The sequence below is a fragment of the Bombus pascuorum genome, chromosome 8 (genome assembly GCF_905332965.1).
Source record: "Bombus pascuorum chromosome 8, iyBomPasc1.1, whole genome shotgun sequence".
Lineage (NCBI taxonomy): Eukaryota > Metazoa > Arthropoda > Insecta > Hymenoptera > Apidae > Bombus > Bombus pascuorum.
The window spans coordinates 11,485,616-11,512,885 of record NC_083495.1 but is presented as its reverse complement, the minus strand read 5'-3'; the positions used below and the strand labels follow the sequence as shown (position 1 = coordinate 11,512,885).

The window sequence follows — 27,270 nt, the reverse complement described above, 5'->3', positions numbered from 1 at the left end:
GGAATTTCAACGAGCATTGCCGCGATCTGCGGTGAATCCTCGTGCGCGATACGTTTTGTGTCTCAGCGTATAACAAAAAGGGCTATGTCGTTAGAACTAAGCTAAGAAATATCAGTCGCGACATGTGGAGTAAATCGGCGTTTAGGTTTTTTTCTTGCTAAAGCATCGGTAAACCACAAATTTGTATTCCTTTTTGCGTCAAGTAAATCGATGGTATCGGTAGGCTCAATTTGTGGACATTCTACGTTTATTTGTACAAGACGTGCCTGATACGGTGATACGAACGGTATGAAAGGAATCTTCGTGTTTCAAGCGAACTGGAATTCTCTGATTCCAATTTAACCGTTTCGGTACACGTGTATTATACGTGGAATGCGGAGACTTCCGTCTTTTGACGGATACTTGTCAGATGCTGTGGAAGATCGAGGAGGGAAAATGAGTGTAATAAATGTGATAAAATCGTTGCGTCGTTCTTGCTGTTTTTCAAACTATTTACAAGTATTAACAATTCGTTACCTTCGATAATTCTATGGTAGAATTTGTAATTGTTTTTCCGAAAGGAATAAAGTTCTTTTTGCATGATCTCGAGATTCGATTTACGAGAAACTCTATTCAAATCTGTGACTAGAATATTATTAACCTTTAATACACCATCGAGTGGTTACGAGAATACTCGCATATTTGAAGATACATTAATCTGCAATTATCTAATTATTGAAATATTTAAACCCACGTAATATGCAAATGGTGATATTTATTCACTCTTGAAGATATCTCGTAGCTACGCTACGTTATACTATAAGACAACCACTCAACGATATGTTAATTTCGAATTACCATTCTAGACGTATTAGAGAAATGTTAGAAACCGAATTTCGAATCGAAGGTCCCGCGATCAGCTTGATCATGTATCGACAGAGTTATTTATGCGTTCGATAGAGTAGCTAAGACGTGTACTCGAATCGAAGAATCCCGGGGGCTTATTACGAATTTACGAAACAACCTCTCGAGGGAAGCATTGCAATCTATCGGGGCTGTTTGTTGTCGCGTTACATCTGCGCGCTTTTGCCCCATACAGAAATCCAAAAGGCCGTCGTTGTCCCACCCTATATTCGTGGTGTAGGGGACAGCACACCGGGACCAGATTCACCCCAGAGTCCATTATTACCCGTGTATTGTATTGCTTAACATTGACTCAATTGCTTTCGAATAACGCGGCCCTGGTCTCTCGCTCGCGCGTACGCTTTTGCCCTCCACGGGCATCAATCGAATTATTCGATTTACTGCTCTTTTCGGGGGGAGAAACGCTGACCTTCCTTCCGCCATAACTCAACCACTGTCAAATCTGTCAAGGACCAGTGACCGTAATTTTGCAGAAGTTACAAGAATTTGCATTAGACAGCATAACCGGCCGGCGGGCGTAGCTATCGATGAATTTATGGCATCAGCCCGATAGAACCTAAACCGCTCCAAGATTTGCTATTCTCTTCGTAAATATTTAGAAATTTAAGAACGCTGGATTCATCGAGCGTTAAATACTCGTTAAAGACGCTCTATCGACGGATTTGTTCGTTATTATTCCCTTTGCCCATTTCGTTCTTACGTTCCAGCGAATAACCGAGATCTATTTTAAACGAATTCCCGAACACGTCTACCCTAAACTCTAATGAAATCCAGAAACGGCAACGTTACACGAAAACCAGGGTCCGCGGCGAGAGGATAGAACGTAGTGGTAGAAAGAGAGAGAAATGGCAGACGATTAACTCGGCCGATCGAATCGTAAAATTCAAGCAAGTTCATGGAAGCCCACGGTACCGGTGTGCCGTGTTTGAAACGGGGGTTTTATAGCGGTCCAGGAACAAACCCTGCCGGTCGAATGGTCGGGACCGTCGGCCGGCCGGACAATCACAACTTGACAGGGAGGTTTAACGAGCCCTATGCTACGTACTCCACCCATCTACCCTCGGATGGTCATTTAATTATTCGAGATACCCGAACGTTGGACCATCTACCCCCACCAACCGTATACCTCGTCTGTTTTCCCTCCCCTTCTACACAGGCTGAAATCGTTGGTTAGTTTCATCCTCCTTCCATGTCCGCCACCCCCGCGGTCCAACACTAAAAGGGTATAACGGTATATGTCCGACCACCCCTTCGCCAATCCACCCACCGATGTACCGGCACTCGTCCCACGTGCTTGTTTCTATATTAAACCGACGGGATGGCCGGGAGATAATAAAGACATATAATGGAATCGAAATTGTTTCTCTATCTATCAATGCCATACACCGTCTCTATGCGCCACCGTTCAACCCGTCCGACAGATTCAATTTAGTTTCGCGTGGCCACGTTTAATTTGTGTCTTGATTCGTGGGTAATACGCGGACCACATATGCTCCCTGACGTAGATAGCCCAATGGGATGGCGTTGGTAGATGCAGAGGCTAATGTAGAGTATTCGTTCGCTGGCCCGATTATCGCGTCCCATTGCGAATACGACAACCACACGGCTAGCTTCTATGATTTCGTTATAGCGATAGTATCGCGTGCTACGATACGTAGCATCCATGACGAGGATGGTTGAACACAGAGACCGCAATGCAGATGGTTTTCGGTTTTGATTACAGACGACAACCGAGACCTGAGTGATCATCCCGAAGATGACCTGAAGAGACAGAGAACCAATTATAACGGCGACCAACTATACTCGAACGTACGTATCTTTAATTCCATATCTGCTATCCTTTCCTTCTTTCTTTCTTTCTCTGTGTCCATTAAACCAGCAAACTATCTAGAAGCATCGGGCAAGAAAGAATCAGGAAGGTAGCTTAACACCTACGTCAATCCCTCGCGTTTCTTGCGAACAAGTAGCCCGTTCTCCTCGACACTCGAACTTTGCCTGGAGCATCCGGCTTCTGTTGCAGCTATGGTCGAGTAAATGGAGCATCAAGGACGAACACAAGCTCTTGAGTGAGCTCGGAGGCGGCGGAGGCGGCGGTGCGAGCGGCGGCGGTACGAACGGCACTGGAACCGGCGGAGGTGGCGGCGGCGGAGGTGGTAGCGGAGGTAGTAGCGGTGGAGGCGGAGGTGGCGGTGGTGGAGGTTACTACGAACACGGAGGATTCCCCGGGAACGCGATTGCCACCTCCGCCGAGCTGTACGACTCCCTGGGCACGATCAGCACGATGACGCAAGCGCAAACGCCCCATCTCTACACCCCGCCCATAGGGGGCACCATAGGTGAGCGACTCGTTCTTTCTCTGTTCAACATCCTGCACACCCTCCTTTCTTCTCTCACCCCTCTCTCCACCTTTTCGCACAAAATCCCGGACAGTGTGTGTACCACAACCTCTTGTATATAATACCCCCGTGTACCAAGCCCCTTTCCTAGTCGACCTAGCAAACCACCATCATCGTCCCTTCCTTCATCGTTCGCTAGCCTCTCATTCTCCTCTCTCTCTCTCTCTCTCTTTATCTTTCTCTCTCTCTCTTTCTGTCTCTCCTCCCTCCTCCTTCTTCGACGATATTCCTTCTCTCCATTTGCCCACCTCTTCCATACCTTCCTCATCCTCCAACCTCCCTTTACGTCCCTTTACATCCCTCTCTTCCCTTTACGCTTATTATTGCGGCTTACGTCTTGCTTTGCATACCCATATCGCCTAAATACATGGCTTTAATAATGCATGAGCTGTGCTGAGCAGCGGCTACGGTGCTAGAAGAGGTGGCAGAACGATCCATTCGGTGATCTCTCTCTTTCTCTCCTTAATGTTATCTCGGCTTAAGGGTATATCTCTAGGTCTCTCTTACCACACTCACTATCCACCTAATCTCGTCTCTTTCGACTCTTTTCGAACCACTTTCGCTTGCGACACCTGCAACTACACCGCGTAGGCTGGTGACAGGGAATCCTGTTCGTACCTTCTCTTTTCTTCAGTTTCTTGTATTTTTTTCTTCTTTTGAATCTGTCGAAACTAGACGCCGCTGGTCTATCGAGTTCGAGACACCTGATCGTCGGACTCTTTAACCGTCCTTTCGTCTAGTCTCTCTCGCTCTGTGCTCCTTTTCTCTCGTTTCTGTCTTCCTTGCGCCGTTTAACGGCGGTCGATCAACGGCGGAGCGTACTGCTTCGAAACGCTATTGAAAAGCAACCATCGACGATGTTCTCTCTCTCTCTCTCTCTCTCTCCTTCTCTGTACGCGCCAATATTAAACGAGTTGCACACGTACGTGTATACACATACGGTAGAGACGAAACGAACTTTCTCTGGGTGGCACGTGTTGCGAGCAACTCGGTCACGCCGGCCGCGGAACTCTTTCGGTCGGTGCTTTTCGGAATGGACGAAGCGAGCCGTGTAACGGCCGCTTCATCTCATGAAATTCAATCGAGGATCTTTGCCGCGGAGATCGAAGAATTTTTGAAGGACGACGCGACCGGGCCAAGTCGATTGCACGGCTTGCTGGCTCTCGCCGTTAATATGTACGAGCCGGACGTATCGATGGTACCAGATCTCTTGATCTGGAGTTCGCGGAAACCGGCTCTCGCCCCTCGACTCGACTGTTCGAAAGCGTGTTTGGAGGGCGTGACAACGACCATCTAAATCGTTTAGTGTCTCGTTACGATAATTTCACTGGAAACCTAAACGTTCATTCGTTGCACGTTGTATACACACCGACCGACTGTAAAGTTTCGACGAAACTAAGTACAGAACGAGATCGAGAATTTATATTAGAGGATGCTTTCACGAAAATCACGCGTGATATTCGTCGTTCCGCCTTGATCGCCAGCCAACGATACGAAAATCGCAAATAACGGAAAAATGGGGATCCCTTAATAGCAGGTGGTACTTTGACGCCGCTCGCGCCACTGACGATGCAAGAACTAAAATTGAGCCAAACATTGGACGGGGCTAACATGTCTCCTTACCACACTACCGGTGAGTTCGCCACCTCTTTAGTTTTCTTACGGTTCTACTCCGGTGTCACACCTTGTGAGTCACTCGAAAAACGTGCGATTTAAATGAATTTAAATCGTTTCGGAAATATTCGTGTCTCTCGACTAATAATATACTACATATGTCATTCTCTTTTTTGTTCTCTTTCCTATTTTTTTTTTTTTTTTTTTTTTTTCTTGTCGAGTGTATATGGAATCGTGAACATTGATTCAACTAAAAAGATATTCGTCCTTAATTATCCTATCCTTTGGATCCTTCGGAATTTTAAACAAAACTCCTACGCTAAATATCCAAAGAACATTCTTCGCGTTCCCCTTGCTCTTTGTAACCGGACGTTTCCTTACGTAGAAACGTTCCGAGAAAGTCGAGAAGATCCATAATGTACAGAACATAATTGCACCCATTTTCCCTTGTCAAGAAATCGCATGTAGACAATTACGGCCTCGTCCGAGCCACCACTCTCTATAAGAAAGTGTTCGTGCTGTGTACGTTGGTCCGTTTTGCCGGAATAATTTCCATGTAACCACGATTCACCATCGTGTCCCATGACCGCTCATCATCCCCACCTTCTCTAGACCTATTACTTACTACAGAGACAATTTAATTAAGCTTTAGACGTAAGGCGCTGATCGTTAGCTAGTGCTTGACTCGAATGTCGTGTTGTGTTGTGCATGGCCATAGCAGAGAGCAGTACCGTCGCAGTGTCGTATGTAGGGGTGGGGGCCGGCGGGGGCGAGCAGAGTCCTCCGATTTCGTTGCAGAACGAGACAAACGCCACCCCCGCGGCCCCCAACACCCCTGGAGGGGATCCCGGACTGACGGTCTTGCAGCCGCCAGTTTCTCAACCCCAGGTAGCATCTGCGATACCGCCCTACTCAACGATGCTTCCCAGTTTCGGACACTACGCCACCGGTGAGTACCGAACACAAACCACCTTCTCTCATCCTTTGCTCTCGTTTTCGTTATCGACGGTAAAAAAAGAAACAAAAACGTTCGTATCCATGCGGAAGGTAAGTTAGGGTTCGCCCTTATAGCGCCCTGACTTATCGACCTCGCAGTTAAGATTAGACAACTAGGCGGATAAATGGCCAATCATTGCCAACGTGTATTAATTTACTCTTTGGATACTTTCCCCTTTACGAACTAAGCGAGGAAACGCAAATGGAATCGAGAATGTAAATCGCTTATCCTACGATTAGAGTTAAGAATAAAGAATTCTTTTTGTTTGGTCGATAGGGGTTTAAGTTACCGTCTAACGTGATTGCAATCGATATTTGTTTAGGTGGTGGTGACTATGCATACAGCGCAGCATACTCCCAATACTCGAGCGCACCATATAGCGGCTACGGTTATGGAGCAGCGACAAGCGGGTTGCTCAGTAAGTAAACAGTGAGTATGAGTACCGATTAGATTAGGGTCAACGAAATGTCAAAGTACTAACTCATTGACAGGCTATATCGGATTCGGTGTCGATGAAACGGACTATTCGAATAACTACGCGAATGCCTGTCGTACATATTTTGCGTGCATTATGGAAGAAAAACGGTCTGGCACAATCGGATCTAACTTTCTAAAACTGAAGAAACCCACCGTTATTTTATTACGTTCCAAGATATCGCGGATAAGATCAGGCTGCAAAAAGCTCGCGGAATCGTGGACAGGCCGGTTTCAAAGTAGCCACGACTCAATGCTCGCCTTTCATAACGGACGATTGCTGGCACTTCATAGATCGCGATATATAACTCTGAGTGAAATGCCTGACTATGCATATTCGGTGCATAAGAATGGTTGGAATAATAAACAATTTTTTATCGGACATGCGATACGTTCCTAGTTCGTTTCTAGTACGTGATGTAACACGTGCGCTGCATTCGACACCGTAGAATCGAAGTTTCGCGTACCTCTCGACTTTTCCCCTTTCTAGAACGTTATTTCGCAATTTCGTCGCGCTCGTAACTAACCTAAAATGGTTATCCCGTGAAGAATGGAAATTCGCTCGCGCTTCGTGCCAGCCAACAACGTCCAGTTGTATTTTAGGTTCCCGTTCTTTGTCCAAAATGAATTAACTCGAAGTTGTTAAACGTAATCTCAATTATAATCTTACGAAATTGAACATACTTGTATCTAACTAGCGTGCAAATAATTTTCATAGTCATTGTAGATTCTTAACGGTATATGTATTTCTCTATATGTATGACTCTAACCACAGTCTCACTTATAGTATTTATATTTGCAATTCGAAGAGTGACATGGAGGAAATTAATTTTGGTCAAAGAATAATACGCAAAGTATCATAGCATGCAAAAGTAAGAGCCGTGGTGGCAGATGGCTCGATGGTATTGGAAAATAAATGATATCTTACTTTGCAGACTCGACGTATTACTACTGTAACGGGGATACGCTGGCGTCTTCCCACACCAATTCGCAGCAGGGCGGCGGATGTAACAACACAGGGCCAGAGAACAGCACGGACGTGGCTAGTCGCTCGCCTTTGGCGGCTACCAGAGCAAGCAGCGGTGCGAGTGCCGCTTCACCGACCGGAAGTGCATGCACCAAGCCGGATCACAATTCCACACCGACGGATCTTTATTTGGCCTGATTAAACGATGGTACAGGAGATCGACTCCGGGCAGAATGTTTTCCTGGGGTGGGAGGAGCGACCAACGAGTCCAGACGCCATATCACGAGAAACCACGCTGAAATTAAGCAATGATCTCTTTAACTAACTGGTTCAAGAATGAACAACTAGGAACCATTATTGTCGAATAAAATCGTTAACACCCGATAACCATGGCGAATTCTCGTTAAGAACAGGAGGAAGTATGGAAAGATGGGCAAACTGTGACCAGATACGCGTTCACGTCAATGCACTATGACATTATTCACGATCGAGTCGCGTGTCACGCTTGAGGATCTCGTATCGATCGATACGAGCGTCGCGAGAGAGATAGAGACTTTTTAAAATTCGCTACGAACACAATAGACGATAATCGATAAAACATCAGAAACCATCTTGCGTGTACAATAAGCTTACAATGTATGACAGCGCTCAATAGAACAAAACGATCAAACATCGAACGCTGTTACGATTCATCGATCGATGATAATAATTGTGGCTAGAAATCATTGTTAGCAAAACCTTCATCACGGAGTTAAAAACTGTAGCTTCGATGCCGATATCACTGATATTATTTACGATTCCCAACGGACAGCAACGACTCAACGAGTGTCTGGTCCAGCGACACTAAAAGACGATGCTGTCTAGTTACGCGGTCGGGATTACAGATTCGCCCGCATGCGTTACCGACAGTATCGGTACTCATGTAGAGTGCGCATAATCGTAGGTAGTTTAATTTAACGATCCTCAGTTAGTATAATTTCTACACAATGCCCGCGATCGGTCGTCCCTCCAAATGTGCCCGTGCATTGCCGACAAGGATATCGTACGCGTTGTTAACGATCATCGCGTCACACGAATGTAGTTGGGCACATTTGTTACCGACGGCATTAGAACGTGTACATATATATAAAGTGAAGGAAAAAATTTATATATATATATATTAACCGTGTAAGACAGACAAAGTCAACTGACTAACACGGCACGTTCTTTCTTCTAATAAGCACGACGACCTTCCCCCACCCCCTATCAACAAACGATATAAGTAATATAGTAGATATAACGGATAAGTTTATTGAGATTTTTAAATCAGGAATCGACGTAACGATCATTACTGTTAAGGATATTATATATATTTTTTGTAGAAACCAAAGACCACAGACGGATTGCCGAAAAACAAGAAATGCGTGCGAATCGCGTAGTTAGTGGCTGAGGCAGAGTTTTATGGCGGTTCGAAAGCGACTTGTAAATTGTAAACGAATACGCGAGTTTGCGAGCGACGTACAGGGTCGACGTAAATGTACAAAACAATGAGGGGAATGCAAATCGTGAAATCGGGAAAGCGTGAAAGGCGAAACGAAGTCGTGCAACGTTCCTCGTCATCGCGGTTGATTTTCTCGCCACCACGAGAGTAACGCTTAATAAGAATAGGATGCAAAAGAAAAGGTTACCTCTTGATTGAAACTGCCATCCTACGTCGATTATAAATCGTCCATAAGCTTTCACGTGCGTGTAACGAATTTCTTTTCGCGGCACGAATCTTTTTCTTTCTAAACGAAACGACGGACACTTCCGTGACGGCCGGTTGATCACAATTATTCCCGCGTTCCGTCCAACGGCTTCACCATTCTCGCGCACCACTACGGAAATCAAGTTGCTTCCGGCATCGCTTCGAGCGGAACGTTTCGAAAAGAGAAGAAAAAACACAATCACGGAACCGTAATTAACGTCTGGCCATCGGACTTTAATGAGAAGTTACGTGCATTGCAATTTCATTATGATTAACGGGCAAAAATGTTAATTCGCAACCTTAATAAGAAAATTTACGCGCGCATTTCCAGCGCATTTCGATCCACGCATACGATATGGCCCGAGCCTGCGCAATAAGCTTAGAAGCGCACACGTGATGCGCGCTATAATTCGAACGTTACTTATTTAATACTCTACATTCTCTTCGTTTTAATTCCGGGATTATACAAACAATTTTTATCCGTCTACGAAGATAATTATACGTTGTCCCTTCCATTTCATGGAAATTGGAAGTAGTGCAATCAACATGACAAAATATTTTAATTATTCGCATAAAATGTTATCCGAATATATAGAGGCGATTGTTAATTAAAATGTAGCGTCTCGCTTGAGAAATCCACCATGAAATTGGTTTCATAGCACAATTCAGTTCGCCTCACAGTTATCTCATAATTGACGAATTAGAATTTCTCGAGTGTATTTCGCACGAACGATACGAATTCGATAACTTCGGAATTTCTTGTTATATTTATTATTTTTTATCAACATTTTTTAAATTCCATTTTATTACGATATATTTATTAACGTTTAAAAACGATTCGTACGGTCTTTCACCTTTTCCATCGTTACTTTTATGTTCGCGTGGTGTCGTTATACGTATACAGTTTATAAAATCGTAACGAAATGATCGAAATGGCAATGTCGATCCCAAGCGTGCTCGCAACCAATTGTCAGATCGTTCATCGATCCGAGCGTCGGACGAACAACTTATTCGATTTATCTCGTTCGACTTGGTCACTTTATTCTGTCGATCATTCAAACTAAAGGTAAAAAATGACAAATCCACCGTGATTTCAAAAATCGATATTTCTTCTTTTCTTGCTATTTGCGTTTTTTAGGTGCACAACACGCCTGTGAGTTTATGTTCCGCCGCGTTTGTCATAAGGACGAAGGATTTGTAAATACGATCTCTGATTGCTGAATAATTGCTATTTATAAATTGTCGTATCGTAGCATTGCGTGTCCTAAAATTGTGTACAGGAAGAACCATGGGTATATCGAAATCGGCAAGTCGAGGTGAAGGTGAAAGAGAAATAGAACGAGATGGAAAGAGAGAAGGAGAAAGAAATTGCGATACCGTTAGTGTTTCGAAGCTGCAACAAATTCGAGTATTACATTGTTTCATAAATCGCGATATGCCTGCCAACAGAGGGAAACAAACTTTCTTTCGTTTATCCGAAGTGTCGTTTCACGTTTAGCGTTTTAAAGATACTTCCTGTACACAGCACACAATCGCAGGGTCGAAGATCGGCCAGGTGAATTTGATCTGACATTTATTGCGATTTTTATAATTTGTCGGGATTATAATTGATTAATGCGGACTTGACATTGTTAATCTATTATTATTATTATAACGATGAGATGATTATGAATTTTCTTTTTTATTATTATTATTTTTTATTCTATCTGCTATTATCGCTACTTTTTCCCCCCATTATTCTCATGATTTATTATTATTATTATTATTATTATTATTATTATTATTATTCTAATTATTATTATTATACTATTATCATCACTATTATTATACGATTATTTAATGCCTTTTACTATTTATTAATTAGTATCGACGACCTATGTGTAATAAGTTTTGCCAAAGAAATCCGTCGAATGAGAGAGAGAAAGAGGGATAGAGCAATATCGCGGTAACGTTTCAAAAGAGTAGCTTCCATCGAATGGAAGCGTTTTAGAAAACAAAAAAAAAAAAAAGAAAATGGGAGATGTAAAAAGAGGAAAGCACACGATATGTTAACGTCGAATCGTAAATAGAAGAGGAACAATAAAAAAAAAGAGAAAAGAAAACCGTTGCGTCACGAGAAGAATCATTTTCGCGCAGCGTTCAAACGAAGAGGATGTACCCTCAATAGCAAAATACTTGTGAAATCGAGATTTCGGTTTGGATGCTGCGTCCCGTGGACTTTTTATCCGAATAACAAGCAGTTTTATCTCTTTTCTTTATTATTTTATTTTTTTCCCCTTCATTTCGCTGTCATTTCGTCCCGTGTGATATTCTTGTTCTGTGCGCCGCTCTTGCCGAGTCTCGCTGTTGATACTTGCAAACAAAACTCTGTACATCCTTTTTAAATAAATATGAGGTTTATATGAAATTCGTCTCGTGTTGTCTTCTAGCGAATAAAGAAACTTTTATTAAACGACAATACGTATATAAAATTTTGTTGCAACTGTTTCTCTGCAATTAAAGGACATTTTTCCTACCTACGGTAATGGTTAAAAGCAAAATTCTTCCACAAAATTTCGTTTTATATCATATTATAGTGACTAAGAAAGTTAGCGAAAGAGTTTTAGAATATTGAAAAATAATTCGGATGTTACAATGAATTAAAATAACCCGTTCAATTATGCAAAGCATGCACGTAGCACAAGCTGCCACCTACCTTTATTTGACTACTTTCCGAAAGCACCATTATGGGGTAGAAATGAGCTCTGCATAGCTGCTCGTCGATATAATAGGTAACGGATCATCAAAAGGTGATACAGATATCTTCCTTACCCATCATGAAAAACGTAGACACAAGTTTCATTACATTGGATTTCAAACTGGCATCGTTAAAGTTTTATTCCATGTTATAACTACATATGTAGTAAACAGATATACATTATGCAATATACAACCTTATAAAAAATTAATTATCTTAAGTATACCATACTTTGCAACCACACATTTCATAATCGTTACGAAAATATTGTACATAATTCACGCTTAGGCAATCTATATGTTCATTATCCATTAAATATAATTACTACGGTACAGGTAACGCGATTAGATTAACATTATGTATTACATCGTCATGAAGTCCTCGGGTTTTTCATTTTTTGTAAATGTAACTCTCGGCGCCGCCTCGACCGAAACCTGCAATGCGCAAGAATAAATGTTTCAGCAGAGTCCATCGAGATTGCAGCAAGTAAAAAGAAGGACCAAGAAAAATCCTTTAATTTTACTGAACTGTCCTAAACAGATTCACGTATAATTCTCTATGAGTACTAAGAAATACCATTTGAAATTAAGATCACCATCATCCATCGAGCTCTAAATCATCGAAATGCAAATTGTACCAAGAGACGCGACGTTAAATAAATTGTGTTAACGTGATTCTAAGAGATCGATACAGAACAGTCAAAGTATAAAAAAATAAAAGGAAATCTAAAAATTACTTTCTATCGACCATTATGGAAACCATGAGTTTTAGAACATCCATCGACGTTCGCGTATAAATCGAATCGATCAAAAGAGAATAGAATTCACAAGATCCAAAGCAGAATTATTCCAACAAATAAATCGAATAAGACTTCTAGTAGTTCTGAGTAAACACAAATTCTTCCATCGAATGTTCACTCGTCACTCACCTCCAGGACCAAACAGAGCAGAATAACACGGATGATTACAGTAAGGTTTGCCTTCGTGTTCCGAATGGCTACCAGGTGTCAAAGTTTTATTACACTTTTCGCATCGTAAACAGGAACCATGCCAGTCCTTTCCCAACGACGTTTTCCTTTCAGCTGTAACAAACAGAAAAATCGCGTTCGTATAAGCTTCGTTTAATTTGATATTCACGTTTCGTGCCGTATAAGTCGATTGTCCGCTTTCGATGTCACCGATCCACGAATGATTCACCGGGTGAAATGAAAACGGGGAAATTATTACGTTCGATCAGGTCTATTCGCGTGGCCTCAATCCACTTCGCTAAAGCCATGTACGGCTGCGTTCCCGATAAAGAAGCCTGAACGAAGTTTTATCAACCCCCTGACTGACAATAAGTAAGCCGGTGCAAACGGTGGTGATTGCCGGCAAACGCGTGGCATTGCATAATAATAAGCGGCGGAATTGGATAACGATTGTCGCACCACGTGTCGCGAAATTGCCGCTTACCACCGATCCATCGTTGCGTAATGCAAAACCTCAAACATTTACGATTTGTATTATACACGAAACGTTTGAAATTATTTTGTATCTCAACGTTCTTAGTTCCAAAGCATTTCAAAGGAATTCTTATTTCTAAATTTAAAAGATTGAACGTTGGAAACATGTCTAATAACTTGTGACATTTCAAACAATCAAACAGGTACGTTGTGAAGTAATTTCAATGTTGTGAAAAATTTGTATAAGAGTGGCAGTGTGTCGACTGGCTTGTGGAAAAATTTCAAAGTTTCGAACGATTATCGAAGCAACCTGAAGGTCCCACATAATTTTTAGCGTACAGTAAAGCTTCTGTTATCAAAGCACGTGTTCTTTAAACGTCCCATTATTATATCATTGTGCAAAAGTGGCATAGACCGAGAAACAAAAACATTCTAGACTTACGAACCAAACGAAACCGAGAAATATTCAAAGTATTTATGAATACGGAGGAAACCTTGGAGAAACCTTCAAAATCCTGATCATCAACCATTCACTCAGAAGCGAAAGCGTCGAGTAACTTCACGAGCGCGTCGTTTAGAAGAGACGCGATCGATCCAAACGTACAATAAGCTGCACACTCCGTTTGGAATCCGCTAACGCGCTTTCCCTCGACGATCGGAACACAGAATTATCCCCAGGCGGGACCCGAGTCGTCGCGAGCTTCGCCGCCGACTGCTCCATTAGCAATTTCGTAATTATAAAATTGAATGGCTAATTCCCGGCGGGGACGTTCGGTGAACGCGTTCCATTCAGCGAAGGCGCGAACTCGAGGCGTCCTGTGCACCTTCGCTGTGATAAAGCGCGACAGCCACGCCGCTTTACAAAATATCCGCGCTGCATTGTCGCGCGACGAATTCCCACGTGCGAGCGAGTGCGCGCGAATTATACGCCTTTGCAGGATTTCTCTTGGAGCGCAAGGGGCGACGTCGCGCGACTAATGGCTAAAGGTGGTGTCGACGACGCAAACAAGGAGTCAGCGACACGGCCAAGCGCTTTTGTGGCGCGTCATCGCGCAGAAACGCGGCTGATTAATCGAAAAGAGCGTCGATCCCACGAGCCGAGAGAAAGAAGAGGAGGAAATACGTTTATTATCCGACAGGATTGAGAAAGACTTCGAGTGGCACGATTTTCTTTCCGAAGTGTCGCTGTGCAGCTTTCACGATGTGCATGATCGCGTCGATCATGCGTACGGTTGCGTGGCGATCAAGTATCGAGACGAATACGAGCGAACGTAACAAGGATGAAGCTGACTGGTAGCATCAACAATACCTTGTAACGACGAAGTATCGCGTCAGCCGAACCTCTCGAAACACGGATAAAGAAAGCAGCGTGCATTTTCTATCCGGCTGGCGTGGTTCTTGCGTGTGTTTGACGCTCGTACGCGGTTCGGATCTCGGTTGACAAAAGGCCGCGAAATCAGAGGAGCGAGTGTAGCCTTTTTTTCCTTGGGTGCACCGCGCTGCGTCATACCATTACGACATATCAAACCTCGCGGGGAAGACAAAAAAGCCACGGACCGGTGGCGGCCCGGTGGTTGGCATTCAAACGTTCCTCCGCGTCTAAGGAGGAGCACAAAGGACGGTGGTGCCAGCGAGGGGAATTGGAAAATGACGAGGAGCGGAGAGACACGGGAACGGGTCTAAAGGGGTCGACGTCGGGAACCAACGTAGGTAAAAGGGGGGGAGGGTTCGTAAAGGGGGTGCGAGGGGGGTAGGACAGGCCGCGATGTAGACGAGGAGAGAGAGAGAGAGAGAGAGAGAGAGAGAGAGAGGGCGGAAGAGGCGAAAGAGCGAGAGAAATGGGGGAAGGTTGCGTTGGAGGAGAAGGACGAAGAGCGAGTAGCAGCGAGGAGGAGCGAGGAAGACGGAGGAACGGGCAGCTTGTTCGCAGAATGGTACACGGATGAAGGAAAGAGAGGCTGTGGAGCAAGAAGGGTACGCATAAAGGGCCATTAGTTAATTAACTCCTAATTATCTGGCGGCGGAGAAGCGAGTGCATAATCGTCAAGCATTGCTGGTGTGCAGTGGCAGCGCGAAAAGGCAGACAGCGCTGTGCACGGATCGTTGCGCCCGGGCGCCAAACAATCGGCGGCTGCTGATTGCATAGGCTTGGAACATCATCCCCCGCTGTCTTTCCCTGCTTCTCTCTTTTCTTCTTTCTCTTTATTTCCTCGGTAGACCATTCTCCACCTCTTGCACCCCACCCAGACCGCCCACCCACCCCACACCAATCCTCTTTCCCACTACCACGTTTCTTGCTGCGTCTTTCAAACTGCCGATCCGCCGCCTCCATCATCTCCGCCCTCGCCCAACTCGCCAGGAAAGGCCGTGAAAAACTTCTCGTCGTAGTAACTCTACCTCCCCCACCGTGACATCGTAAACGCGAGGGTTGAAAGGAGGAGGGAAAAGGAAGCAGCTATTCCCTTCTTTTCTTTCTTCTCTTCTTCCTTTCGCCCGTATCCTCCTCTCTCCTCTTGGCGTCGTTCTTCACCACCACGACCCGGCTATTCTTCTCCAAACCTGTTTCCTCCTCTGTTCTTCTTATTATTACTCGATACTGCTTCCCGAAGCCTGTCCCGTTGTCGCTCTCCTCGCCGCTGGACACTTTATTGTCGTTGCTCTCCATGCAACATGACTCGGTTTCCTCGTCCGCTTCTCCTATCCGCGATTTTCAAGCTCGCTCGCCGCGAACGCGCGTTCACCCTGGTCTTGAAGTTTTTCTTCCGTTGCGTGGCTTGTTACCGTCTACGAATCTCCCTTTAAGACATCCTTCCGTGTACGAAATGAATTAACGAAGAATTTTTGCGCGGAAGCCGTTCGTATCCATCGCTTTCTAAATCTAAAAGAACTGTTTCTTAACGTTCTTTGTGTATTTTCGCTTTTGACACAAAAATTCAAAGCGTATGAAGAGACGAGTAATTAAAGAAATCTTTACAGGGTTATTATGAAAGTTGAAACGAATCAAAATCTAAAGACAGTGAAATTGTACTTCTCTAGGCATATTTTTAATTACATTCAAAGATTCTTACGTAGCGGAATCTTATTCCTATTTTTACCGTCTTACTATTGTTACTATTGTATTTTGCGTATTTTTACGCAGCGTGCGAGAGCCGTAGGCACGTTAAAATATCGAATAGAGATATCTCAGAGACAAGGAGGCTTTGAAACCCTAAAACTTTCACAGTGATGGCATTCATTGCTGATTCATGAAGCATCAGTTACTAAAAAGGATGCTTATTGTATAACATTTCGTAGAATCTCGATGTCGAGCGTTTCTACTTTTCCTAATAACCAACGGCTCATAAAATCCGGCGAAAAACCAGGAAATCTTTGTTCGTCGAATAGTCAGCAATTCCCTGAAAATCAGTCATGTGTCGACGTAAAAGGGTGAACCACGATTCGTTAAGAAGATTCATTAAATATTCGTAAAAAGAAAAACGACAGAGGATAACACGAGTCGTTTGTCAAATGCCACGAGATCGTTCGAATGTAGTTTTATTTGAAGGCGGATCTTGGTTTTTCAAAGGATCTCTGTTGCGACCGGGCTCGAAAAAAGCTTCTACCTTTTGCGGGTGCACGTTACCCGTAGAATGCTCGCTCGAAACAAAGAAAATGCGAGTAGAAAGCTGCGAGTGGCTTCACCGCGAGTTCGCTTTCTGCGCTTGCCGCCTACGCGGATCAAGAGGAAGAAGGCTGAAACTTCAAAAGTTACTTTGCTCGAGAATGTAACACGATGCAGCGTGTCAGCGATTAATTGAATACAAAGATCAACGGTTCAAAGGTCCACATCCTTTTCCCATGGTTAATTGTAAGTTTAAAATAAAATGCGATCGAAAAGTGTAAGGCGCTTGGAACACGTTTAATGTACCAATACTCTTTGGAGAGCTCGTTATGTAAGGTTGAGGTTAAGAATTAATCATTGATTTATTGGAAGTTGCTTGGTATTCGTAAAAACGTAGATGTACATATTCGTATTTAGCAATAATTTATGGAGCGGTCGAGGTCGACTCGTTGCGAAGATATCGCGGTGGATATCGAGCGGCAAACGTAAATCTTGCATTTCTCGGGTCAATAGCTAGCTAGTGATGGACGTTCCATTTGCTAAAATAATTAGCACGTTACCAATTGCTTGGGTAGATATACAATCCTTTATAATATCTTTCTCACGATCCAACATCGATCCTCGTAACGCAAACGATCGTTTACGAAACTTCTTGAAAATCTTTTCCTACGTTTGAACACACCACGAAATCCATACGATACTCGCAAAATCCTCATCCTCGTCCAAGACACAGCCATAATGGCCGAATTCGCCCTTTAAATCCCTCGACAGCGATACACTCGTATAAATGCACAGTTAATCAAGAGCCGAGAACCAAGAAATTATCAAAATTCCAAGCTGAGTGGCTCGTTCGCTGAAGCAGCTACTAATTAAAGAGAAGCGTAATCTCTCGACGCGTCCACTAAACGGTGTTTCTCGCGCAAATCCTGGCGGCTAGTCGTGGGTCTGCGGTGACAAACTAAAAACGCGCTCGCGAGTCTTCGATTTGGAGGCCAATGACCCTCTCTCTCTCTCTCTTTCTCTTTCTCTGAACCCCTTTGAAACTATCATCCTCTTCCTCTCGCGATACACGGAAAAAGAGTGTCGTCCCTCTAATTCGCCCGTTGCCACGGCATCCATTCCTCGCACGCCTACTTGGCCCGATCTGAAAGCCCATATACGTAGCCGTCGGCAGCGGCTCTACTGTATTCAAAAAAATCCGCTTTCAGCGCTAATAGTGCTTTAACGGGGCCGTCTAAAAGGCCGCTCGAAAGAGGAAGCGTGCAATTAAAAGCCTACCTCCCTGAATACGATGGCTCTGGGCGAGCGCGCGAGCTGGCGCGAGCAACATCGGCCGCCCGAAGGGAACGAAAGCGAGCTATCGTTCTGCAGCCACCACGGTGCAACGTTTATCTAAGCGTCCAAGGGGAAGCGCGAGCCTGCTGATTGGACGACGATAAGGTTATCGCGACGAGGTTCGCTGAACGCGAGGACCCCTCGCGAAAAACGACCGCGATAAGCGGAATCGAGCGCCTCAAGGTCGAACGCCACTGTCGTCGTGGGTGTTCATTTGGCGTCGTATGTTTGAATTGGTTTGTTTTCAGTCCGACAATCGTGGAAATGTGGGTGAATTATCGTGGAAAATTTGAAGAACATTCTACTGTGGCTTTCAGGCTAATCGCGTGGACTTTAGAACGTTAAACGTAGCGATGGTATTTTCGATAGCTGGAATTTGTCGACCAACGGGAACGTGTGTACGAGTTTATTCGAGAGACAGAATTTTGGAAATGTTCGATAATTGCGACGATTGTCGGTTATCGAAAAATTATTGAACGCATGGTATAAGTCGATGGTTAATAGAAAATTATAAGCTGAGCTTAGAATTGGAATTTTGCGAATTTTAAATAATGACAAGGAATAGTTGTCAAGAAATTGCGAAGAACGATGGTGGAAAGAATTGTCGAACATTCCGGAATAAAATTGAGCATTATTTCTACGTACATTATACTACCAAAGTGAATTCCAGCAAAACATTTTGCGCGATATTCGCGACAGAAAATTACCTCAACGATAGTGACAGCAGCGTGCGTTAGTATCGTAATAATTCTGTAGATAATACTAATGAATGAGGCATTATCATAAATATCGAGGACAACTCATAACTTCAGGTTCTTCCAATGGTATCCATCACGATGAAAATATATGTATGTTCTTGATAACCAATCATTATCATATTATCGTGGATCAAAGTACATATGTTCCAAATTATATAAATCAGTATTTACCAACGATCTCATATACATCAAAATACACCAACTTTCTCTCCCTCTCAATTAGTCTTTTAAGAGTAAAAAAGGTTCAAAGGATCGTACGAAGTATTACAATTGAAAACCAGCTTTGCACATCGACGACACGACTGATGACACGTAGGAAGACGCATGATATTCGCATTTCATTACATAAAATTTCCTTCCCAATAACTCGTATTACTCGAAATTCCCATTGCGTATTTACTCGTACACAACGGAACGAGGTTGACATAATATTTGTCAAGGTGAATCGCGAGGACGTACAATGATATCATTCCTGTCGTCATTTCACGCACACTATTGCGTGGATAGCGTAGCACTCGTGACGCGAATTTCCTGCAGCAGGATGTACGCAATCGTACACAGGCGAGTAATTTCGTGGACACTGTGAGTGTAGAATGGGTCGTTATAGCCGGATTATGCGTCAACGATTTGCACGAGATTGGGCAACGTTTATAATTATCGATTAGACAATCCGTTTCTTACGAAGCTGTCGTTGTGACATCGTATACGGAAAAAAAATGTAAATTATTTGGAATACTAAGCGGATTGCGAGTATAGTTATGAATATTGCGGTTTTACACACTGAAACTTGGTTCTATTCGAAATCCGATACACAGACACTTCTAATCTTTTTTTAGTAGGTACGAGACTTCCTACATAGATAGCGATATGAATATTCAATTCAAGCAATAATCGCAACAGATTGAACAGTTTCTCTATATATACGATGGCGGAAAAGAGATAGCAAAGGATAAGCAGTACGAGAAACAACATAACTTGATCATCAAGTAAATATAATACAATAAGTATACAAGGTGTCTACTGCAGAAGCTACCGATACTTAAACACGTAAATAGCTATTTTAAACCTCTTTCTGCTCCTCACTGTATAGAATACCGCGAGAGATTGGGGTCTGATGAATTTACAACGTAAAAAGTGTCCTCTACAAAAGTTAGCGCATAAAATATCAGTATTTTGGAATCTTTCGGAAAATCTACAATAGGATTACGTTCAACAAAGGCCAGAATCTGCTGAGAAATGCTTTTCGATGAAAATTACGCTTGAAGAAGAAGCAAGCACTCACCGAAATAGACTGGCTTGTCGCACTTCGGACAGTTGGGCATGATGGAACAGTTTGGTTCTTGTTGGAACAACTACGGAAGCGTCGAACAGGCTCCACTCAGCAGCGTGGTCAAGCGCGTACTGGGCCCGCGCGTTCTGCAAGGTAACGCGATTCTCTCTAGTTGATTGAGCGTACGAACGTGTGTTAACGTCGGTCGTACATGTGTGTGCGCGTGCGAGAAACCCGTGTTAAGGTCGCCTCGGTTCGACTTCGAAACTGGTATCCCGTCTATGTACGTGTGTGTGTATGTGTCCATGCACGCACGCACACGCACACACATTCATACACACACATGCATGTCTTTACATAAATGTACATCGAGTGTGCGTGCACCTGAACTTGCGGCGGCACTAGAGTGTCATCGACGCGATTGTGTGCGTGTACCAGGTAAGTGCGCTCGTAACCGCTAACGGTCGCTTTACTCGAGAGGTTCGACTTCTTCGACCGATGAATCGCTCTTCGGACCGACCGATCCCGTTATCCATTGTTGACAGATTCGTTATCGAAAACGCATAGCCAAGTACAGGGCTGTTCATGAGTATTCAGAGATGGTCGGAGTCGATCGGTATACTAGCGTGTATACGTAAATAACGGGGCGGATAGAAACAATAGGAATGCAACCGAACGAGATTGTTGAGGATGGAGCGGATGTATGTATGTAGAGGCTCGAGAAGAGGAATTGGGCTAAGGCCGTGGATAGCGTGGTTGATGAAATAAGAAGAGAGAGGAGTAAGTTGACGAAAGAGCGAGTTCGAGCTTGGTGAAAGATATTAACGTGCATTGAAACGGGTTTGAAAGAAGTAAACAATCTTGACTCATTTATAGCATCGAATCCTCGTAACGAGTCATTTTAGTAGTAACCTTTTGGACATTTTCTTTGTTATCGCGATCCTCTAATTTCAGTTACATTGTATGCGTAGAGAGATAGAATTATTTGAAATATTTCGTTTCCAAAATTTGGCCACGAGACTCGCACTAAGCCAATATGCCGTCATTGATCGTTATAATATATAATAGAAATCATTATTTAGAACGATTTCGTAAGGAAGATATATAACGCTAAAATTTGATTGTACTTGTACATTCAGCATCTCATTAATTAATAACTTGCATAGTTGATACGTATATCAAATATCGAGCATAAAAGGGTTAATTATCGTCATTTGACGCGTGCTTTATAGATTTTGTAAACAATAGAGCTTTACAGATTCTAAGAAATTATTTTGAATTCAAGCGTTTAAAATGAAGGTAGATACAAATACTGATTGTTTTACAGAGAAAATAACGATCGAACACATTTCTAGAGAAATTCGTATCACTCAATTTTCGAAAAATCGTACCAAAACGTAAGACACGATATATACATCTTGATACCTGCCAATAGCCAAATAGTAGACACACGAGGAGATATGTCTTGGCTGCTCACTTGCTCGAGCCAATAGCCGCGGTATGTCGAAAACGTAAATAAAACTGGACTACCTCTGAGTGGTTGTTATCGTCAGTAAATAACGGGGCAATATATTTTTAGGCAGGCGATAAAAACACATGGGGTACGTAGATCTTATAACTGACCACATCCTCTGATTAATTGTAATATATATCTATCTGCACTGTTGTTGATTCGACGTCAGTGAAAAGCAAGCACGCGAAATTGAAACATACTTCATAGAACAGGGTGTATAAGAGAGATTATCAACCGAAATGAATTCGTATGATAACGATCAATTAAAATTGATCACCTCTATTGAAAACGACGATGTGGGAACGGCAATAGAGATCTGCACCACGAGATTCGATAAAAAATTCTTACAGCCTGTTGGAGTACTGCGCGTGACTATCGTTCAGTTGGCTGCTTGGCGAGGGAATATTGAATTATTGCAACTGTTGTATGAAAATGGAGCTGATATCAATGCCACGGACAAAATTGGCAGATGTGCGCTTTTTCACGCGGCGCATCATGGAAACTGCGAAGTGGTGAATTGGTTGTTGGAACATGGAGCTTTCACGGAAAATAGAGTCGGAGTTGATTCTTGTTACAAGAATACTCGTTCACCTTCGAACCTGTGTTTTATTGGTCGAAACGTAAGTACCGTGAATTAAATAAAATTTAATTTCTGTGCTACTCATTAGTAATTTTAAAGTTTCTTGGATACATTTAACGGTAGACTGCAATGTTTATGAAATATTTTAGGAGTTTAAAAAATGTACGGAGTACACGTAATAAACAGAAATATTTAAATATTCAAAATATAATACTTGTAGTATTATATTATCTAACGAGTGAAGCAAACCTTCGCGTAGGTTCTGTTTCTTTACTCGTGTTCGTGAAAATATAAATTTTTATAAATATTTCTAGCTTACTTATCATCTTCCAAATGAAAGTACTAATCGATTTGAATTTTAGTTACCTACACCAGAGTGTTGGGGAAGGACACCCATGCACCAAGCTGTGAAGAACAATCACGCTGCTGTAGTCAAGATCCTGGTGGAAGCTGGTGCTGATGTGAACGTGAAAGACGAACGTGGAATCACACCATTGCTACTAGCAGGGACCGCAGTCGCAAAAGAGAATTGCAACGAAATTTCCAAATTTAATGACATCGTCGAGATCCTCGTAGCAGCGAAAGCTTCACCTAACGTCATCGATCCTAATACAGGTATTATATAGTTATTATATTATGTAGAGGTCATCAATAATGAAAATTATTAAGCTTCTCTGTGTACCGTGTTCTGTGTTGTGTTTGATCCTAATTAGTCCTTTTTATAAACTTACAGGTACTACCGTATTGCATACTGCGACCTTACTAGGAAGTTGTTCGGCGACGAGAAGGTTACTGAACGGTGGTGCGTGGCCTCTTTATCAATGCAAAGGCACAGGAAGTACTCCTCTTCATCTCGCTGCCAGCACGGGTAACCCAGAGGCGCTTTCGATCCTTCTAGAGAACATACCTTTTTGTGATATCGACATTCGAGATAACGTGAGTCTTTATTTAACCTTCTATGTATCTGCTAAATTTAACATAATAATCACTTAATTGTCCCGTTTCCTTTCTTTGATATCCAGATCAATCGAACACCATTGCATAGAGCAGCTTACCAAGGTCATCACGAGTGCGTTCGAATACTAATCGATCACGGTGGCAATTTAAGCGCAGAAACGAACACCGGAATTACTGTCATCGATGCCATATTTGCTCACATACCAACACCAATCTTATTTCTAAACGATATTCTGTCTTCCCGCGTTAAAATGAGTTCCGTTGAAAGTTCTGTGGAAAATTCCCAGGTAATAGAAACAGCGTGATTTACTCGTTCTAAAGATGTCGTTCCACCCTTTTACTGTTTTCTGTATTTTATTGTTTTCTGTTCAAGATCACCATTGACTTCAACGTGCTAGCGCCAAAAGAAGAGCTGCAAATGGGAGTAGTTACGTCCCTTATTGCAGCAGCCTCGAACGTGGAACAATTGACGATACTACAACATCCGCTGGTGGAAACGTTCCTCTGGTTGAAGTGGTCCAAGTTGAGAGTATTCTTCTTTAGTCTCGTCTTCGTCCACGCCCTGCTGGTCTTTTCCCTGTCTGGTTATTCCATAACGATATTGCGATACGAGACTGATTACACCCTGTTGCGGAGGATTCTCTCTTCCTGTTCTTGCGTCCTCTTCCTTCACAATGTCGTTCAGGTGCTGATGGTACCTAGGTTCGTCTAAAATAAAAATAAAATTAAGTTTGTTCCTTCGTCATTTCTCTTAGAATTTTAACGTGGATAAATTTCTTATAAACATCAGATACCCACACTCTTGTTCGTAAGTATCGGGACACTCACGAGAACCAACAACAGTTAATATGATCAGAAAATCGTCAAACCTGTAAAACTTATCATTTCATTTGAAACGTAGATTCACAAGGTACCCATACAATTTCATATAATAAAAATAATTTTCACCTTGTCTTGTATATCTGTCGCGTCTTTTCATCAGCATCTTCACTTTATTTATTCTTACAATTACTCGGAAAACCTATATATTTTAGACATTATCTGAGACAGTACGAAACGTGGCTATCGTTCGCCTGCGCGGCGATATCTCTGACGATTTCAATGGGTAGCGCTTATAGAAGCGAGATTACGGCTTCATCAGGGGAAAAGGAATTACACGGTGCTCGACAACCCCCTCAATGGATGTTGCATTCCATCAGCCTGGCAATCCTGCTTGCCTGGATGCAAATGATGCTGTTAATCGGCCGTCTTCCAATGTGCGGATATTACGCGCTCATGTTCTCCACGGTGCTGAAGAATATTCTGAAGGTCAGTAGTAGACGTAATCAACCGACATGCGTTTGATTCCCGGTGCGCTGTGTAATAATCGCCTGTTCCTCGCCCTATTCGCTCGTCAGGATCGAACTTGGGGAAAGGAAAAAGTAACGAGGAATCCCCCGTTGAAGGAAGAACTCCCAATTTTCCTCGTTAAAGCGCGTCGAGTCGCGGTTAAACGGGCGCGAATAAAAAGCAGCTACGTCCGACACCGCAAGAACACCGTTTTTCACCGAAGAGAGTCGTTTCAACAGGAGCAACGTTAACCCTGATTTAATGTGCCGGGGGAGGCTTTTTTTCTTGTATCTTTTTCCTTTGCTTTCTCTTTCTCCTTTTCTTTTTTTTTCTTTTTTTTTTTAATTCCGTCTGTATGGCGAAAGATCCTGCATTTAGCCGAAACGAAAGGTACAAGAGAGCGACGAGGCTCTTCCCTTCGGCGAATATCGTTAGAAATGAAAAGCCAAAGGGGGAAGAAGGAAGAAGCAAGGTTCTAAATGTCTGGTCGGTGATATGGCTCCCATCAGGACCCACTTGCCTACCCCTACTTCGCGCAGCCCTACCACCCTTTCTACTTCGCGATTATAACAACGTGCATCTGGGGCTTTTTATTTCCTTTCAGGTTCTCCTAGCGTTCGTCTGCCTGATTGTCGGATTCGCGTTCAGCTTCGCCGTTTTGTTCCACGGGAACGACCAGTTTCGCAATTCCTGGAGGGCCGTCGTGAAGACCGTGGTAATGATGATGGGTGAGTACGAGTACGGGGCTCTGTTCTCGGACGAGAAGAATGGGAGTTCCTTCCTACCAGCCACGAGCAGGGTCGTGTTCCTCGCTTTCGTCATGCTCGCTAGTATCGTCCTGATGAACCTGATGATCGGCCTCGCGGTCAATGACATCCAAGGCCTCGAGAAGGAGGTACGGTCCGTCGATACTCTTACTCACCTACCTTCGATATTCATTACGTAAACGTTTCCTTGGTATTGCGGAATGCTGGATGAATAATTCCATAGTAATATCGAAAATAGCAATGAATCAGTAATATATTGACGTTCAATGATTATATCTGAAAATCAAATGGGACAAATATAATAAGCTTACTTTCGTTGATTTTATAATTTTTACGCTTCTTGACAAACTAAACGGAAGTACTTCGATATATCATAGTTGAAATAGAAAATAACCTGTCAAGTTCAAAGATACGTGTCTTTTGAAAATAAATCATATATCACTGAGTATTTCTTAAATAGAATATATATAGTACCATCAATGTTATGAGTCAATTGCGGATGTTTATATAGTTGCAAAAATATGTAGATGATGCAATTTAAAGTATATGTTATAATATCTAGTAAATAAAATAAATTATCCAGCCTCGATTAGTAATGCTCAGAGAAATATGAATTTACATAAACATCCCATATCTTTGAACTATTTAGGAAAGTGATATCGTACATTTAATTCCAAAGTCCATTAAAAAGACAGTTCTACTAATATATTAGTGGCAGACAGCGCATTAAATTTTAAACTGTGCTACCAAGGGAGAAAAATATAGGTCATCATGATCTTTCCCTGTAGTCTTCGTTTCTAATTGAATATCCAATTTAATTAGAAGTTAATTAAATTAATTAAAGTGTGCAGCTACCCGTATAAGAATGAATATTGCGTGAATTCAGGGACACATTCGCCAATTGTTGAAGCAGGCCGAGTTTGTGGCTCATTTAGAAAGACTAGTGCTGACATCACATCGAATCTTTCGCCGCAATTGGCTACATCCTCGGTTAGCCAGGCTGCTAGACTCGAGGCGAGGCATTCCCACAAAAATTACGTTCTGTTATCACGAACGTTATTTCCATGAATCATCCCTCGGCGTGCCAGCGAGGCTGAGGGAGGCGTTGTTTCTGCTCGCCTTGGGAAACTCGCGCGACACCGAAAGGTGGGCAACTTGTCGTGCGACGAACGAGTAAAAGTTCGGTCGATCACCGTCATTTTACGCTTTAATTAATAATTTCATCCATAACGACCCAAAGTTGAAGCCGTCTTAAAGAAAACGTTATTTTCCCAGCAGGCGTGAAAATAACAACGGGGACGATAACGTGGAATTAAAGGCGCTGTTGGAGGAAGTGTTGCTGCAATTAAGGGTACCTTATTATCCGTCCGCCATGAGAAACTTTTCAGTACCTTGTAATGCACGAACGGGGCTGAGGAAGATTACTAACCTGTGAAGAAATATATATGTGTATCTTTTTCTTATGTTTTTATTACAATATCGATAAACTCTATGATATATATTTATTTATTTATTACGTATCCTACGGAAATATCTTTAATTTATGATAATTTTGCTTAATTGCAAAAAAATATTTAGAAGATGAATATTACGTGAAGACTTACCCAGATTTAATCAAATAATAGGTAGAAGTATGGCGTATAACCTCTATTGGAACTTTGGAATCACTAGTAAAAAGAGAGGTATTAGTTACGTTTCTATTTATGTCTAAATATATAGCACTCAGTGAGAAGTTTTGTTATTTTTTATCTTTACCTAACTGCTATTCGCATACCTTTAATTATTGAAAATGATAGTAGCCGGATTAAGGATATTACAGAAATGTGTATGTGATAATTACCATAATTGTGCTCTGTTGAAAAATAACAAAAAAAGTGTATCTCGTCAGTGGCTTGAGTTATATCA

The 27,270-nt window shown here is 42.7% G+C and overlaps 3 protein-coding genes and 2 long non-coding RNA genes across 11 annotated transcripts in view; 3 read left to right on the top strand and 2 right to left on the bottom strand.

Annotated features, from left to right (window-relative positions):
- The window catches only part of LOC132909730 (paired box protein Pax-8-like), a 196,659-nt gene extending 185,568 nt beyond the window's left edge, over nt 1–11,091 (top strand). For 2 of the 6 annotated variants that reach the window (XM_060964719.1, XM_060964723.1), the window contains 6 exons: nt 2,627–2,712; nt 2,924–3,239; nt 4,834–4,932; nt 5,632–5,862; nt 6,233–6,328; nt 7,320–11,091. In XM_060964719.1, the coding sequence (XP_060820702.1) occupies nt 2,627–2,712; nt 2,924–3,239; nt 4,834–4,932; nt 5,632–5,862; nt 6,233–6,328; nt 7,320–7,549 (1,058 nt within the window). In that variant the 3' untranslated portion in view covers nt 7,550–11,091. Of the gene's footprint in view, nt 1–2,626; nt 2,713–2,923; nt 3,240–4,833; nt 4,933–5,631; nt 5,863–6,232; nt 6,340–7,319 lie in introns of all 6 variants that reach the window. The other 4 variants (XM_060964720.1, XM_060964724.1, XM_060964722.1 and 1 more) reach the window with 4 other exon arrangements.
- Nucleotides 11,092–11,913: 822 nt separating this feature from the next.
- Nucleotides 11,914–20,364, bottom strand: LOC132909733 (cysteine-rich protein 1-like). Its single transcript, XM_060964735.1, has 3 exons — nt 20,232–20,364; nt 12,743–12,895; nt 11,914–12,248 (listed from the first exon to the last, which is right to left on the bottom strand). The coding sequence occupies exons 1-3, from the start codon at nt 20,269–20,271 to the stop codon at nt 12,205–12,207; spliced, it is 237 nt and encodes a 78-aa protein (XP_060820718.1). The 5' UTR covers nt 20,272–20,364; the 3' UTR covers nt 11,914–12,204.
- Nucleotides 17,229–19,217, bottom strand: LOC132909736 (uncharacterized). Its single transcript, XR_009658595.1, has 2 exons — nt 18,135–19,217; nt 17,229–18,038 (listed from the first exon to the last, which is right to left on the bottom strand). It is a non-coding gene; the product is annotated as an uncharacterized LOC132909736 (long non-coding RNA).
- Nucleotides 19,454–20,908, top strand: LOC132909737 (uncharacterized). Its single transcript, XR_009658596.1, has 3 exons — nt 19,454–19,962; nt 20,053–20,372; nt 20,765–20,908. It is a non-coding gene; the product is annotated as an uncharacterized LOC132909737 (long non-coding RNA).
- Nucleotides 20,909–21,431: 523 nt separating this feature from the next.
- On the top strand, nt 21,432–26,857 carry LOC132909729 (transient receptor potential channel pyrexia-like). Of its 2 annotated transcripts, none has more exons than XM_060964718.1 (9): nt 21,432–22,352; nt 22,675–22,927; nt 23,046–23,248; nt 23,335–23,556; nt 23,643–23,971; nt 24,304–24,577; nt 25,203–25,493; nt 26,252–26,511; nt 26,644–26,857. In XM_060964718.1, exons 1-9 carry the CDS (start codon nt 21,972–21,974, stop codon nt 26,798–26,800), a joined length of 2,370 nt encoding a protein of 789 aa, XP_060820701.1. In that variant the 5' UTR covers nt 21,432–21,971; the 3' UTR covers nt 26,801–26,857. The 2 variants fall into 2 exon arrangements, with proteins under 2 accessions (XP_060820701.1, XP_060820700.1); XM_060964717.1 differs by having other exon boundaries at nt 26,641–26,857.
- The last annotated feature ends 413 nt before the right edge of the window (nt 26,858–27,270 follow it).

What these genes read in the sequence shown, in the direction of transcription:
- LOC132909733 (XM_060964735.1), bottom strand. Translation starts at nt 20,271, where the DNA reads ATGCCCAACTGTCCGAAGTGCGACAAGCCAGTCTATTTCG. An exon ending in CGACAAGCCAGTCTATTTCG is followed by an intron (nt 12,896 to 20,231) that starts GTGAGTGCTTGC and finishes TGTTTGTTACAG; the next exon opens with CTGAAAGGAAAACGTCGTTG. An exon ending in TGCTCTGTTTGGTCCTGGAG is followed by an intron (nt 12,249 to 12,742) that starts GTGAGTGACGAG and finishes TGCGCATTGCAG; the next exon opens with GTTTCGGTCGAGGCGGCGCC.
- LOC132909729 (XM_060964717.1), top strand. Translation starts at nt 21,972, where the DNA reads ATGAATTCGTATGATAACGATCAATTAAAATTGATCACCTCTATTGAA. An exon ending in GTTCTGTGGAAAATTCCCAG is followed by an intron (nt 23,557 to 23,642) that starts GTAATAGAAACA and finishes TTTCTGTTCAAG; the next exon opens with ATCACCATTGACTTCAACGT. An exon ending in TCCAAGGCCTCGAGAAGGAG is followed by an intron (nt 25,494 to 26,251) that starts GTACGGTCCGTC and finishes GCGTGAATTCAG; the next exon opens with GGACACATTCGCCAATTGTT.